General features: G+C 38.3%; 1 protein-coding gene across 2 annotated transcripts in view; it reads right to left on the reverse strand.

The window, feature by feature from the left end:
- Positions 1-16,011, reverse strand: part of POPDC1 (popeye domain cAMP effector 1) — a 38,954-nt gene that overhangs the window by 20,934 nt on the left and 2,009 nt on the right. For both annotated transcript variants that reach the window (XM_004314969.4, XM_033867585.2), the window contains 4 exons: positions 13,675-13,911; positions 11,405-11,529; positions 8,587-8,774; positions 7,751-7,859 (listed from right to left, as the gene is read on the reverse strand). In XM_004314969.4, the coding sequence (XP_004315017.2) occupies positions 7,751-7,859; positions 8,587-8,774; positions 11,405-11,529; positions 13,675-13,911 (659 nt within the window). The remainder of the gene's footprint in view (positions 1-7,750; positions 7,860-8,586; positions 8,775-11,404; positions 11,530-13,674; positions 13,912-16,011) is intronic.

Raw genomic sequence — 16,011 nt, forward strand, 5'->3', positions numbered from 1 at the left:
AGTTTTGTTGTTCTGTTTTGTGAGGTCTGGTGGTAGAAGAATGGCCACCGTGTCAATAGCACTGCTACAGAGTGTGCTAGACTGATGTCTCAATTGGATGTTCAATTTATGGCTAATTATTTCTTTATATCCAGATAATTATACTAGAGAATGAGAAAGCAGACTCACGTGAATTGGTTTTAGGGCCCAGATGGTTACTGATAAATATGGCTAGTAAGGGTCCTTCTCTGGGTCCTTCTGTCATAGGTATTTCTCGAGTGTGACCTACCAAGGGTAGCCCACTGGGGACACACACAGAGATCCCCCAGTTAGCTCAGAACTGGGAAACCATACCTTTTCCTTAAGTGTTATTATATAGGAAAATGGGAAAGCATCGTAATTGCACTACACAGAATTTAAGTATTCCTTAAATACATCCTCTCTCCAGAGCAAGGGGCCACGCCCTCACTCCAAGTTCAGGGTCAGGACACCCTTCCTCCCATGCAGGTCCTTCTGTCAGCTTCATGTGGCCCTCCTATCACTGAACTCAAGCTCATCCGTGGTCCACTCTCTCTCCTGAGCACCCTGAGGGCAGGGACTGTGCATCTTCATACTGAATGCCTGGCTTCCAACACTGAGTGGTGCTCAGTGCAGGTTTACTGATGAAGAAATTAACATATGAACACAAATACTGTTGAAGGCAAAAACCATTTTTACATCTTCAACATTAAACCCAATGCTTGTCCAACTGGCAGGTTAATAAAGGTTTCTAAATTGACATGAAGTCATATCTGGGCTCAGAGCAAAGATTTCCAAAGGAGCTCTTTACCCTTTGTTAGTAAAAAAATTAAACATATTTCAGATGACAAGGAGGTATTTATGTCTACTAGGAGAGAAAACAGAAAACCCAGCTTCTCTCCTTATGTCAGTGGTTGAAATCTGACCTTTAGTAAATGAGAGGGTTTGGCTACAAAACGTGGGTCAGTGTTCCTAGAAAAATAAAGCTGCACTTATTTATTCTATTAAATAATATTAAATACATTAAACAATAAATCCCCCAAACCAAACACATTGGGATTTAAGAAATGCATCAGCAGCTCTATGGCTCCGTAAAACACTAAATTTCATTTATTCTTTCAACGTACATTGTTAGGCTCGTACTTTATGCCAGACACGGTTCAAGGCACCGAGGTTACCGTTGTGAACAAAAAAGCCAAGATCCTTGCCCTGTGATGCTTACATTCCAGTGGAGGAAGCCGATGATGAATAAAGAAATGTGACAATCTCAGGGGGCAGTAAGTGTTTTGACAAATACAGAACAGGGGAAAATGGTAGAGAATGAGTAGGAAATGACAGGTACACATAATGCCACTCACTTTAAGTATGTATTGTACTTTAACATTTAAAGTGCTTTTACATCTATCATGTAAGCAGGTCCTTAAAATTGCCTTTGAGGTAAGACGGATAAGGTTCTTCCTCATTTTCCAGATGCCAAATGAGAAGCACCAGGGGGCTTCTTTGCTGGCGCAGAGGCTAAGGCTCTGCCTGCTGATGCAGGGGACACGGGTTCGATCTCTGGTCCGGGAAGATCTCACATGCCGCGGAGCAACTAAGCCCGTGCACCACAACTACTGAGCCTGCGCTCTAGAGCCCACAAGCCGCAACTACCAAGCCTGCGGGCCACAACTACTGAAGTCCGGGCGCCTAGAGCCTGTGCTCCGCAACAAGAGAAAGAAGCCACCGCAATGAGAAGCCCGCGCACTGCAACAAAGAGTAGCCCATGCTCGCCGCAACCAGAGAAAGCCCGCGTGTAGCAACGAAGACCCAACGCGGCCATAAATAAGTAAATAAATAAATTTATAAAGTTATAAAAAAACAAATGAGAAGCACCACAAAACTTAGGCAGGTACACATGTTAATGAATGGTGGAGTGAGCACTGCTGACTTCCAGCCCAGGCATGTTTTTCCACCAGGCCAAACCCTACCCAATGTGTCCTAGATTCATCAAGACAGTCACAGAGAAAGGCATTTGGTGAAGTGACCACAAGGCTGACTCACCATCAAGAATCCTGCATACAAAGAACAGCTGAACACGATGTCCTGAAGCCTACATTCTAATGGAGGAAGCTGATAATAAGTAAAGACATGTGACCAAGGGGAAAAAAAAGATTTAAAGAAGTATAAGGTCAAGTATAAGGTCGAGAGCCATATAACCAGTCCCGAGGAGTTCCCAGAGATAGTAGGAGATGGGCACGCAAACAGAAGGCAACCAAGTAACATTCTAGAGGAGTAATTAGAGAAAGTGAGCACCGGGCACACACAGTGGCCCAGTCCGGCACCCAAGCGTTGAAGAAAGGGTTAGGAATGTTGAGGTCCCTTCATTTTGCGCAGATGTCATCCATGCCTTTGGAAGATACAGTTCATGAACAGTGGGGGAAGAAGTTAAAAGAGGAGTTGGAAATCATCCAAGAAAAGAAGTCGTCGTTGCACTTAGGTGATGTATATGCATTTAACTTTTCTTCAACCATTTTAATAACCTCAAGTTGCCCTGAGGCAATAATACTTTCAAAATGATGCTATAATTTGCTTAGCCACCATTTCCTATATTTTTTAAAATGTCTTTTAAAAATTGAAGTATAGTAGGGCTTCCCTGGTGGCGCAGTGGTTGAGAGTCCGCCTGCCGATGCAGGGGACACGGGTTCGTGCCCCAGTCCGGGAAGATCCCACATGCCGCGGAGCGGCTGGGCGCGTGAGCCATGGCCACTGAGCCGCGTCCGGAGCCTGTGCTCCACAACGGGAGAGGCCACAACAGTGAGAGGCCCGCGTACCGCAAAAAAAGAAAAAAAAAAAATTGAAATATAGTTGATTTACAGTGTTTCAGGTATACAGCAAAGGGATTCATTTATACGTATATATATATATATATATCCTTTTTCAGATTCTTTTCCATAATGGGTTATTACAACATACTGAATACAGTTCCTTGTGCTATATAGTAGGTCCTTGTTGTTTATCTACTTTATATACAGTAGGAAGCCACTTATTTTATTGAAGTATAGTTGATTTACAATGTTAACTTCTGCTGTACAGCAAAGTGATTCAGTTATACATATATATTCTTTTTTAATATTCTTTTCCTTTATTGTTTATCATAGGATACTGAATATAGTTCTCTGTGCTCTACAGTAGAACCTTGCTACTTATCCATTCTATATATAATAGCTTACATCTACTCACCCCAGCCTCCCACTCCATCCCTCCCCCAACCCCCTCCTGCTTGGCAACCACAAGTCTGTTCTCTATGTCTGTGAGTCTGTTTCTGTTTCATAGATAGGTTCATTTGTGTCATATTTTAGATTCTGCATATAAGTGATATATGGTATTTGTCTTTCTCTTTCTGACTTCCTTCACTTAGTGTGATAATCTCTAGTTTCATTCATGTTGCTGGAAATGGCGTTATTTCATTATTTTTTATGACTGAGTAGTATTCCATTGTATATATGTACCACATCTTCTTTATCCATTCATCTGTTGATGGACATTTAAGTTGTTTCCATGTCTTGGCTATTGTGAATAGTGCTGCAATGAACATTGGGGTGCATGTATCTTTTTGAATTATAGTTTTGTCTGGATATATGCCCAGGAGTGGGACTGCTGGATCATATGGTAATTCTATTTTTAGTTTTCTAAGGAACCTCCATACTGTTTCCCACAGTGGCTGCACCAACTTACATTCCCACCAACAGTGTAGGAGGGTTCCCTTTTCTCCACACCCTCTCCAGCATTTGTTATTTATAGACTTTTTAATGGTGGCCATTCTGACTTGTATAAGGTGGTACCTCATTATAGTTTTGATTTGCATTTCCCTAGTAATTAACGATGTTGAACATCTTTTCATGTGCCTATTGGCCATCTGTATTTCTTCTTTGGAGAAATGTCTATTTAGGTCTTCTGCCCATTTTTCGATTGGGTTTTTTGTTGTTGTTGAGTTGTATGAGCTGTTTGTATATTTTGGAAATTAAGCCCTTGTCGGTCGCATCGTTTGCAAATATTTTCTCCCATTCCGTAGGTTGTCTTTTCAGTCTGTTTATGGTATCCTTTGCTGTGCCAAAGCTTGTAAGTTTGATTATGTGCCATTTGTTGGTTTTTATTTTTATTTCTATTGCCTTGGGAGACTGACCTAAGAAAACATTGATACAATTTATGTCAGAGAATGTTTTGCCTATGATTTCTTCTAAGAGTCTTATGGTGGCATGTCTCATGTTTAAGTCTATAAGCCATTTTGAGTTTATTTTTGTGTATGGTCAGAGGGTGTGTTCTGACTTCATTGATTTACATGCGACTAGGCAACCATTTCTTATTGATGGTGGAAAACGATTTTAAACCGGTTAAAATTATTATTCAATTTAAATGTAGTAACAATATTCAAATAGTAAGCTAGACCTACAGTATGTATGAGTCTTACAAGTCCCTAAGAGCAGGCATTTAGCTGGAAGCAGGTAGTTAGCATATCGACTGAGGTCATTTCAGTGGATAGCTCATGCTTCATTACTGTCAAATAGACTTACTTAATGATTTCCTGTTACAACAGTCAAGTGAAACATATCTTTAATGAAGAATTTTTATGATGCAATCTAGGAATTTTTAAAGCTTCCATGAAATACATTTGCTTCTTAGGTTATTAGGGTACCTCAGCAGTGCCATGCTTGAGTTCTTGTGAAGAATTTCACAGAAGAAATAAAAGCAAACACGGTAATGGAAGACACAAAAGAATTTCTCTCAGGTAGGGAATTAGACTAAGCGTTTGTAACCGGGTTTGCTGTGATTACCTCAAGGCGCTGGATTAGTCCCAAACCAGTCCTACGCCCTTACATAATGAAAAGACCTTATCAAGAAAAAGAGCGTCGGAGGGAATTGCTGAATGTCCTGGAATGGGAATGGCAGTCTGACACTGTGACTGACTGACTGTCCTCAGGGGAGAATTTATTATTTTATTTGTGTACTGCACAAAGTTTCACGCACCAGGAACATAAAAATGTCCTGGAGGTGGTCTATTCAGCTAATTCTTACTGAGTTTTCATCTGCACTAAAACACAGCAGAGTCAAGACTGGCAGATTAAATTGCTTTGCAGCTTAACCCAAAGATTTACTTAACACTAAGATAAGGTTTTATTTAAAAGCCAGTTATAACTCAGTGTTCATTTATTTCACCAGAGCTTGGACATCTGCCTCCAAGACATTCTTCTTCCTTTAAAGTCAGTAAAGGTTTGATTTTCAAGCTTCACAGCACAGGATGTGCTATTGACTATGGGACGGCAACAGCGGGAGGTAAAATCCAAAAGAAAAATGGAAATGGCAAAGCTCGCTGGATATGAAACTGTACAAAGAAGAAACCAAACACAAAAAACTACCTTTTGTGATAATGATACTCAAGATTCTCCAACAGTTCTAAGCAGCAGCTTGGGTCTGTAAGTACTAACACAGCACCTAGGGGGCAGCTGGAAGTTTAGAGTCGTTGTCTCAGCTCTGTCACTCTGCCGGTCATCATAATTACCGCACATTCCTGAACAACATTCACTGTGTAATCTCAAGGGACAGTCATCGAGTCCACTTGCTTCCTTTCCTCCTTTCACCCTACGGTAGAATTCAGTAGCACCCCTACCAAAGAATGAATTTAAAGAAAGAAAAATGCAAAGGAAGCGGCTCCTTGTCAGAACACTTGTAACTGTTCAGAGTTAGAGAAAAATGAGATTAGCAGGTTAAAAGGCATGTGGACGGAGACGTCTGGCCATTGACTCTCAGGTGTAAATGCCACTGGCACAGATAGCGAAAAGTTGGTCCTGGGAGCACCTGCCAGTTTTCACTGCGAACTCGCTTCGGGAAGAGGCAATATACTCCTACACAGATGTGCAACAGCTATTTTTACTGTTGAGTATCTGCCAGTAGGAACATTTGGTAAATAATCAAAACAGAATCTTTCCCAAGGGCTTACTCTGATGGGAATCTGCTCCAGCTGTACAGGAGACAGTCTCGATGATGCCAGGGTAGGTTTTACCCATTGACCCATCAGGAAATGCCACACCAGACTCTATGCCGAGAAAAGCTGACTAGTCTTCGGAAAGACTGAATAAATAGCCTTCACTCAGCTAAGGTACCTCGAGTTTGGTCATGTTTTTAGAAACATGAGGAACATTTCTCAACTACCGAATCCCAATCCCTAGTCTCCAAGAAGAAAAAGAACTGTGACCAGTGGCAGAAATGCCTTTCTTGTTGTTAATTTAATTATAACTATAACATAATTTGAAGTCCGGTGGAAAAGACAGTACATGTTATATCCCAGGGGCTATGTGCTTCTGGAAATAGAGGAGGTTCAGTTCCCACCTTTTCCCCAAATGCCAGTCTCTTCAGGATTATATGAAACTGAGCTATTGTGTAAAACCACTTGCTACTATAAAGAGAGAAATGGATGCAGCAGATAAATGTTGGGCTTTGGAAGAAGAAATTGTAAGGTGGTCAGAGGAAAGAGGGAGAGAGGAAAGAAGTGGCCCTGTGCCAGTTTGTAGATGGTGGTGATTAAAGATACTATAAGAATAAACCTCAGTGCAGAGCTGACCCTTGAAAACGCAAGGGAAAGTGTAAATGAGGGGAGACAGGGCACAGCAGCTGCTTACTCCTCTGTCTTAAGCTCAGTGAGCTTGCAGCCAGCACTGCAGCCAGGTGGTAAATTTATATGAGACCTTCTAGTAAATGCACATAACTTTAACCAGGTATGTGGTTACTCAGGCCAGTTACTCAGGCAGGGTAGGAGCAGGGCAGGCCTGACACCATTGTAAATAAACTTAAGTAGTGTCTGTGAATGTGCCCTATTATCTCCATGTGGCATCCCAAATTGTGTGGCATTTCAGAAAAAGACTCAAAGATAAGATTCTGTCATCAAGAAACACTGATTTTTTTCCTCCCTCAGGTGATAGCATCCCCTTCTATTCCATTTCCTACCTAAATACATTTACCCTCCGGCTCATAAGAAAACCTGTTCTCAGGATATTTCCTTACTTCTGTTTATCTAGAGACTGAGACTAAAGGAAACTCTCACCCATTTTCTTGGTTACTCTCCTAACAATAATGAGGGGAATAAAAAAGGAGAGCTGGACACTCGCAGAAAGAATCAGAACGAAGTGTCACATAATGGAGCACTTCTTTTAAGATACAAAAAAGAATCAGGCTAAGTAGTCATGTTCAAATTATTGTAATTGTGAAGAACTTCGTTCTTTGCCCTTAAACATATTCATTAAATTTAAAAGAGTAAAGTGGTTACAGTTTTTTTTCATAAGGATTAACAAAGTAGGTTCTCTAGGGCAAAGTCAGTTTTCTGTTTTTCCCCAATAAAAGTAACCAATTACATGTTTTAAGAACACTGATTATCTATAATTGACATTTTCCTTTTTTCTCATAACAAGAGCATTAGATGTTCTCTATGGAGAAATCATAAAAATTCAAATAAGCAAAAAGGAAGAACACAAAAAAGCAATCAAACTCACAACCCAGAAATAAGTGTTAACACAATGGCTAAATCAGGATAGATCTTTCTAGACCTCTTCCTGTGTACACATACACACTACTTTAAGGTTTACAAAAATGGGGTCATACTGTATGTTCCGTATGGTAATCTCTTCTTTCAGTAAATCATGGCCACTTTCCCATCCATATCCTTTGGATTTTGAATGAGACATGAACTAGTTTCAATCTTCTTAAAAATCATGCCAAAACATACCTGGAATTTTTCACCTTTGTGCATCTGGGTTGATCTAAATTCAGGAGAATCTATAAAGGCACAGGGGTAAATATTATGCAGAAAGTGTCCTCGATAGGAGACCTTCATTCTGATAACAGAAATTAGTGTTAATAAATGCATAATAATCCACACATAATGTGACAAGCCTTAAAATCTCCATAATCTTATGGGTTTGTATTTTGTAAAATTTTAAAGACCCCCCCCCCAGGTGACTGACATAATTAAAAAGCCCTTCCTGAGGCACAAGTATTAATTTCAAAGTAAATTTCACCAACAACAAGGGAAGAAAAGTGTCCGTATTGAAGAAGACATGTGCCTTCCAATGGTTATCATTGCTGTTATAGCTGGAGTGACCATATAATTAATTACTCAAACTGGGACACTTTTGAGAGGGAACAGACACTGGCTGTCTCCCCAGGAGACTGATATTCCTAGAAGTTGTGTTTCTGTGATGTTCAAAAAATTAAGCAAGTCACCTCTGAGACACGCATAAGCTCCTTAAATTTTAATGCCCAATTTAAACCTATTACAATTCTGCCTCATTAAATTTAAATAAAACTTCCAAAAAAGTTGAAAACTTCACAAATGAAAACCCTGACATCAACAAGATTCACAGCAATAAATTCTACATAATTTTACCATGTTGCTCTGTAATATTCTAAAATGCAGTTGTCTGATGAAAATTCACCACCAACCAGCTCTGTGATCACTTCCTTCATTGGTCAGCAACATTTCCTTTCATTCATTTTTCCTACCCAGAAGCCAGAAGAGGATTCCAGGCAAACGAAGCATTTCGATTTCCACAGAGCACTTACCTTCCCTTCAGGAGAATACTCAGACGGTCGTCAACTGAGGTTATATCCTCTGCAGCATAGGTCTCGCCCTTTTTCAATGTCTGGATCATGCAAAACTGTCCAGTTAATCTTTTGAACAAATCTGGAGGCACACGGAGTGGTTCAAACAATCGATGGTAGAGGCTTTTGAGTTCCTTTTCGATTTTTACCTGAAAGGCAGCAGTGAGCAGATGCCACACTAACACAGCAACACCAAAACATTGGCTTCTGTGGTCTAAATAGGGATTTTGAGAATAAACAAATCTGCAATGGATGCCATCACCCTTCTGAGTGTTGGTCAATGGAATCTGACACAGAAGAGTAAGTGGTGATGTAAATTTAGACGCCGAAAGGGCACTTTTGCAGTTAAACGGAACCCTGTGAGCATATGGTGAAGATCTGCACCATTGAGTACATCTCTTTCTATGCGCTACCAAGCAACTGTGGAGGTTTCGAATGCTGTCACAACATTCACCTTGCCAATCTTAGCATTTCCTATAAACAACGTAAAACCTTTTCATTTTTAGAATACTTTTGTTTCACAGAAGGAAATTATACTAACTTTGAAATATTACAGCAAGAAAATAAGTACGTAAATTAGGAATCAACTTGGAAACAAATTTATGAGGATACATACATTAAACACTTTTTCTATATATAATTATTACCTAATGAGTTAATATAGGAAAGCAAACATCCACAGCTGCAACTGCTGCTTCTCATTTATTCTGTAGCAAAGTGAAGAGTAAAAAAGTTTCCAGGTAGTAGTCTCATCCTGAGCTACCATAATCTCGGTAGAATAGAGAACCCACTGGCCAGTAAGGCTGGATGCTACAGGGAGGGAAAGCAAAATGGCTCAATCACCTCCGCTGTCAGACTATTCAAGGCCCGGGTCAAGCCCCACCTTTGCACCCAGCATTAGTCTGGGGAATCTGTACAGCATGTGAATGAACTCTGGGGTTCAAATGATCGTCCATCTCAATGAAATCCACGGTAGCCACACCATGAAGCTTACCGACGCAGATGACCAGGGCTGCTCAGATGTCACTGCAGCCTTTGCAATGCTCTCACTTGTCCTGCTGTTTCATTTGAACGAAGTACTAGCATTTATATTTTTCAAAAAGGTAGGTTTATTGTCAGAGAAGAAACAAAAGTACAGATGCTAAGTGATTTACTTACCTGGTGCTACCATCGCATCAGCAACTTCTGAATCTTATGTTCAGAACTTGGGTTTCTAGTAAGTTCTGATGTTCAGAAGCTGAAATCCTTATCATTATTATCATCTACCTTCTCCACTCCACAGCTCTCATAATGAGTGTTTAAAATAATTCACAAATCTGTCTCACTTCCGGCATGCACACTAGCCAATGTGGCACAGCAGCAAACATGCGAACTGAAAAACTGACTCATATTCATAATCTGCTCATCCTGCAAGTCTTAGCTCAAGTCCCAATTCCTTCATGAAGCCCTCTTAATTCTTCTCTTTGAAAGCATCCACTTATCAAATGTTTTCTTGAGCATCAATTAAGTGCTAACCATGCTTGGCAGGAACCGGGAATACAACAGTAATTGTGGTAGATGATATTATTGTTTCCAGCTATTTGCTGCTTCCACCCCCCGTCAGAGGATCATATATCCTCTTATCCTATCCTACCCCCACATCATCAGGCTTGGTCATGTCATTTGCTCTGGCCAGTGAAATGGGAGCAGAAGTTTTAAGAAACATTGGGTGTTTCTTTTGTTCCCTTATATTTTTCCCTCTGCCATGAGAATGCATGTCCAAATAGAACCTGCTGCTTCAGCAGAGACCCTGAAATGAAGAAGACACATGGAATAGAATCACAGCTGCCAAAGTCCATATATTAGGTTGGTAAGGAAAAAAACCTGTTGCTGTTATAAGGCACTGAGACTATCAGATTGTTTGTTACACAGCATAATGTAGTGAAAACTGACTAATACAGTACGCAAAACAGACTGGGTTACAATGTTTGAGGAGATGACAGTCTAGTGGAATGCCTATTACATATATCACCTGTATCATCAAAATTATAATTTCCTATGATAGTTTTCTATGTGCATGTCTGGCCTTGAACATAAGACTAGAGCAAGCATGTTATCTTTTACTTTACTGAATATTTGTATGTGCTTTGGACAGTCAACAAACAGCTGTGGAGTGATTTCTAGGAGCCATGCTATTTTCCTATTCTGTTTACATCTGTTTGTTCTTGGTATGACCAAGGAAATACAACAAGGAGTGGAAAAGAAAAAGTTAAAGACTAGTGTTTTCATAACAACTCACCAAGAATGGTGATTTCCTTAAATGAGTATTTTGGACATAAGAAAAAAAAACAGCTATTACATTTTTAAAAATAGCATGAAAAAATAGCATAAGCTATTTGTAAATCATTAGCAAGTTCATGGAAGTTGTCTCTGAGCACTTAATTTTATAACAAGGCAAAGATTTTCCAGAGTGACATTTGAATATCAATAGGCAAAATAAATAATGAAGTTAGATGACTAAAAAGAGAGAATACTGTCATGTTCTCTCATGTCTAAATTGCCCTAATGATTAAAGACGTTTTAAAAACTCGTTGGTAGAACAAATTTCGTGGTGCTCAAATATTTCACTTTCAGAAAGAAAGTGAAAGTCTTAGAAAGACTTTCGTAGAAAGTCTCATCTTCAGAAAAATGATATTAAAGGGCCTAAAGATGTTAGATGCTCATTCTCAGGTCCGAACAAAGTACTTGAAAAGCAACGGCTTTAAAGTCTCTTATTTATTAATTAATTGTTAGTAATTACCGGTCTTTTCTTGTACAAAAGATATGAAAGATGCAAAATGTTGATCCCCAGGAACACCGAGTTCCAGATCATGATATCCAAGGCACATCGGTAGAGAGTGGCCCAGACGATGTAAAGGGTACATCCTGTTGAATAATGAAGTGGGCATGTTAGGTGTCTAGAGTAGCTTCAGCATGTAGCTTAATACATTTGTCATCCTCCATGTATAAAATAAACCAAACACATCTTAGAAATACCTGACAAATATCACATTAAGTTACATTTTGGTTTTTGTTTGATTACCAAAACAAACAAAACCAAAACACACTTTGTTGCAGAGAACTTGTAAAGTATAAAAACCATTTTTTAAAGGAGGAAAAACAACTTCATAATTCTGCTACTTAAAGACAACCACTATTGCTATTTAATACTTCCTCACAGTCTTTTTGTATTTTTACCTGATGGCAAACCTAAGGAATTCACAATTTAAAACCTATTCTTTTACTTATTGCAGTGATTTTCCCATTTCATTAAAACTCTTCGTATACATAGTTTTTAATGACTGTAATTAATTAAACCATAATTTATTTAACTATCTCCCTCCTGGTAGACAGGTGAAATGTTTTGGTTGTAATTTTTGACAAGTAGCAAAAACAGCTTTATACATAAAAATGTATCTGTTCTTGTGACTGCTTGCTTAGTTACGGTGGATCACCTGACAGTGAGGCAAGGGAATAACTTTACAGGTTTTGACGACACTAAAGAACTGTTTTCTAAGAGGTTTGTGCAAATTTGCAGTTTCTTTTGATCAGTTTTATGATGGGAAAATCAATATATAGTTTAAATTGAAAATAAAATTATCAATATCAATTATCAACACAAATATATCAACAGCACATATGCACATAAAAACTAAATCTCCCATTTAAAAAAGTTATTCATTTGCAATTTTAAAATTTCATCAGAATGATTTGGGGCACCTGAATAATAGCCCAAAATATAAAAATTTTAAGGTTCTTTAGGTAATATTGCGTAGCAAATATTGAAGACATGTAAAATCTTATTACTTAAAGGAGACAGGGTAACATAATGGAAGGACTGACTGGGAAGCTGGAGGACCTGAATTATAGTCCTGGTTTGACCACTTTTTCCTAGTCTTAATTTTGGATGAGTCATTTAACTTCTCCAAGGCCTCAGTTTCTTTGTTTATCAAGTGTTGGACTAGGTGATCTCCCTTGGTCTGTTCCACCTCCAAAACTCTGTCTTGAAAGTCATAATTAGCTTTTGCTTTTTACAAGGTGTGGCTTTATTTTTTCACTCAGTACTCTGCTCCTCCTGCTGTAATCCCTACCTGACTCAGAGGTAACAGCCACAGAAGTCCTACAAGCTACCTTCTAGCTACCCTTCTACCACCTTCTTTGACCCTTCCTTGTCATTTGTCATATATTTCAGGCACAATGAGCTACTCTTCGTTCTCCCTCAACATGCTGAATCTCCCTCTCCTCTGTGCCTTTTACCTGGATACCATACACACTCACACTCAAAGAAATCCTTCTCATCCTCCCAAAACCAGCTCCAAAGTTGTCTCTTCAGTGGACCCTGGTCTGCCTTTCTGCTGAGCCCATGATGCTGTCCATTTCTCCCTGGCACTGGGTGCACACCGGCATCACAGCATCTGATCTGTCCTATGTGACCGCCCATCTGTTTCTCTCCAGCCCCCAAAAGAGTGTCTTTCTCAAGGATGGGGACTGCATTTGTCAATTTCTGTCTGACATATTACAGGTGCTCAAAAATGCACCTGAATAAATGAATCACCAGGGACATAATCACACAGAGAGTAATCTGTCAAGGATCACTGGCTAAAATAGTAAAGTCGATTGTTTTAGTATTCTGATGTGGATTAACTTAACGTGCTTCATCAGGGTTAACAGAGCACACCACCCCCCAAATTTTACTTGAACTATTTTGTCTGGGTAACTGTTTTTGTTCCCTGTGTTGCTTTACTTGCTGCAGCAAGTAAATGCCTATTCAAATAATGATAGTTAAAACTATAGAGTACTTACGATGTGCCAGGCACTACTGTAAGTCAGATATCACACTCACCGAATTCTTACAACCCCAGGAGGTGGTATTTTTACCCTTATGTGACACGTGGGGAAACTGAGGTATAGAAAGTTTATTGACCCAGTTACGCAGTTAACAAGTATGTAAATCCTCTGAAACCCCCAATACAAAGTCCATCTGATGCAAGTTATAGAAAAGTTACATAAAATCTCAGTTAGGTATCTTACCTATAGTTAACATCCCCCTAAGAAGTATCATATGAAGGTGAAGAGTAGTTGGAATAACCAACCCAATTGCAAAAAAAATATTTGCTACATGAAAAACTAGATGATGTATCTCTTTCCAGTTTTCACAAGTGGTCTCATTGGAAGGCACAGGTAGGATAGTTTCTAACTCAGGTGTAAAACCTATTGCAGTTGATTCTGCCAATGGGCTGGACTTGGTATAATTCATCTTGAAAATTCCTATAAAAACAAATAAACAAAAGGACAATCAAAAAATGACAGCTGTATCTTATCACCCCCATGGGTGTTGTACCAAAATTATTTCTGAGAACTAAATGTTGGTAAATAGACTTCTCTGGTGGTTATGAATTAGACAGACCTAGGTTCAAATCCCAGCTCTGTCACATATTAAATGTATCTATTTCCTTATCTGTTAAATGATGATAATACTTCATTGACTTTATGAGGAAATGAAATATATAAAATACTTAGCATAGTGCACAACTATTCTCATATATATAGATATATATGTATATATATATATATATATATATATCACTCCATATATCTATATGTTTGTATCTAAACATACTTGGAGGCGGAGAGAGAAATGAGGGAATTAACTAGTCTAAAAGACAATCACCAATGTTCATAAACCATAGCTATTACAGTTATTTAGTATAGCTTTCTATCATACTCGCACTAGTGACACTGAATCCAAACACAGGAAAAATAACTAGAAAAAACGATTTTTTTAATACCTTCAAAAAATTAACACCTTACTATTTACTATTTGAAGGCTTAGGATATTTGGAAGGCTTTAATTTCATACTCTTGTTAAATCACTAGAGCATACATATATACATTCTAAATTATCATATATGACATAATAAATATATTACTATAATCATTTATATGTACAGAGAGAGTGTTAACATTTACTCCTTTAACTGTCTAAAGATTTACTTTCCCATAAAAATTCTAGTTGGTTGCATCTCACAAATTGAAAAATAGTACACTTCCAGGTTCCTTATATGGAAGATGGGTCATGAGTATACATTTGACTATTTAATATTAGAATCTGTAGCAAATACATTTCAAAGAATATACATTTTACACATGCTTACATAAACCTTAACACAAAAGGGCACTATTTCCTTACTATATGACCTGTCCTCTCTGGTACTTAAAAAACTCTTTCTGTTGTTAATTATACAAATTGGTCCCCGGCAAAAACTATGTAGATTTACAGAATATGTGAATTGTTCTGTTTCGGGAAAAGAATTCCCAATGGGGACCCAAAATATGTTTAAATTTAATTTAGAAATATGATTTTCTTTCCAAATAAGGTCACACAATAAGCCATATTTTTCCATTTTTTTTCTTTTCATCCATCACACTAAAATGAAGGTTTTAGGTGGTAGAATCAATTGGTATCAGGTTGGGCATTTTGAAAGGATGTTCATAAATAAATGTGAAAGAATTCCACATCTCTTAAGATGATAGAAACCTAAACATGCCTAAATTTACAAACTGTGAATGAAATGATCAAGTCAATTAAAGATCCCTTCCCATAATTCTAGAACAGTTCATACATATGAGAAATAGTTGACTTAGATATTGATTTGCTGCAAAAAGGAAAGAAATCATTGAAATTCAACTACTTTCCAAATTTTATTTTATTGAAGTACAGGTGATGTACAATATTATACAAGTTACAGGTGTATGATATGGTGATTCACAATTTTTAAAGGTTACACTCCATTTATAGTTATTATAAACTATTGGCTGTATTCCCTGTGTTGTACAATATATACTTGTAGCTTATTTCATACATAATAGGTTGTACCTCTTAGTCCTCTACCTTCCAAATGTTTGGCTCAATAAAAATACAAACCTATTAGGATGGGGGGAGGAATCATTATTTTAATAACTCAATTTATCCAAAGTTTGCTTTCAAGAACCAAATCAGAATTAATCTCATAAGTTTTTCAGAGGGAAAATGATATTAAATGTCCTCTATCACTCATGATGTCAGTATCAGCTTATGCATTAGTATTACATAAGCTAAAAATAACTGCCATTTCTACTGCACTTCAGAATGTGTTTTCATTCCCATTGTCCCATTTGTTCCCCTAACTAACCTGTGTTCTCTACGAGACAGGGACAAAGTCATATTCACCTAAGTATATCCAAGGCCTTTTCTCTGTAGAGAATGCCAGAGGTGAAAGCCATATGGAAGGTATACAAAAATGACAGAGATTTTTAGAAATTACTTTTCTGCCTCCCCAAACCTCAGTAGGAAAGATAGGGGAGTGCCAAGCCTGCCTGAGGCTGGGA

Source organism: Tursiops truncatus, chromosome 12 (genome assembly GCF_011762595.2).
Source record: "Tursiops truncatus isolate mTurTru1 chromosome 12, mTurTru1.mat.Y, whole genome shotgun sequence".
Lineage (NCBI taxonomy): Eukaryota > Metazoa > Chordata > Mammalia > Artiodactyla > Delphinidae > Tursiops > Tursiops truncatus.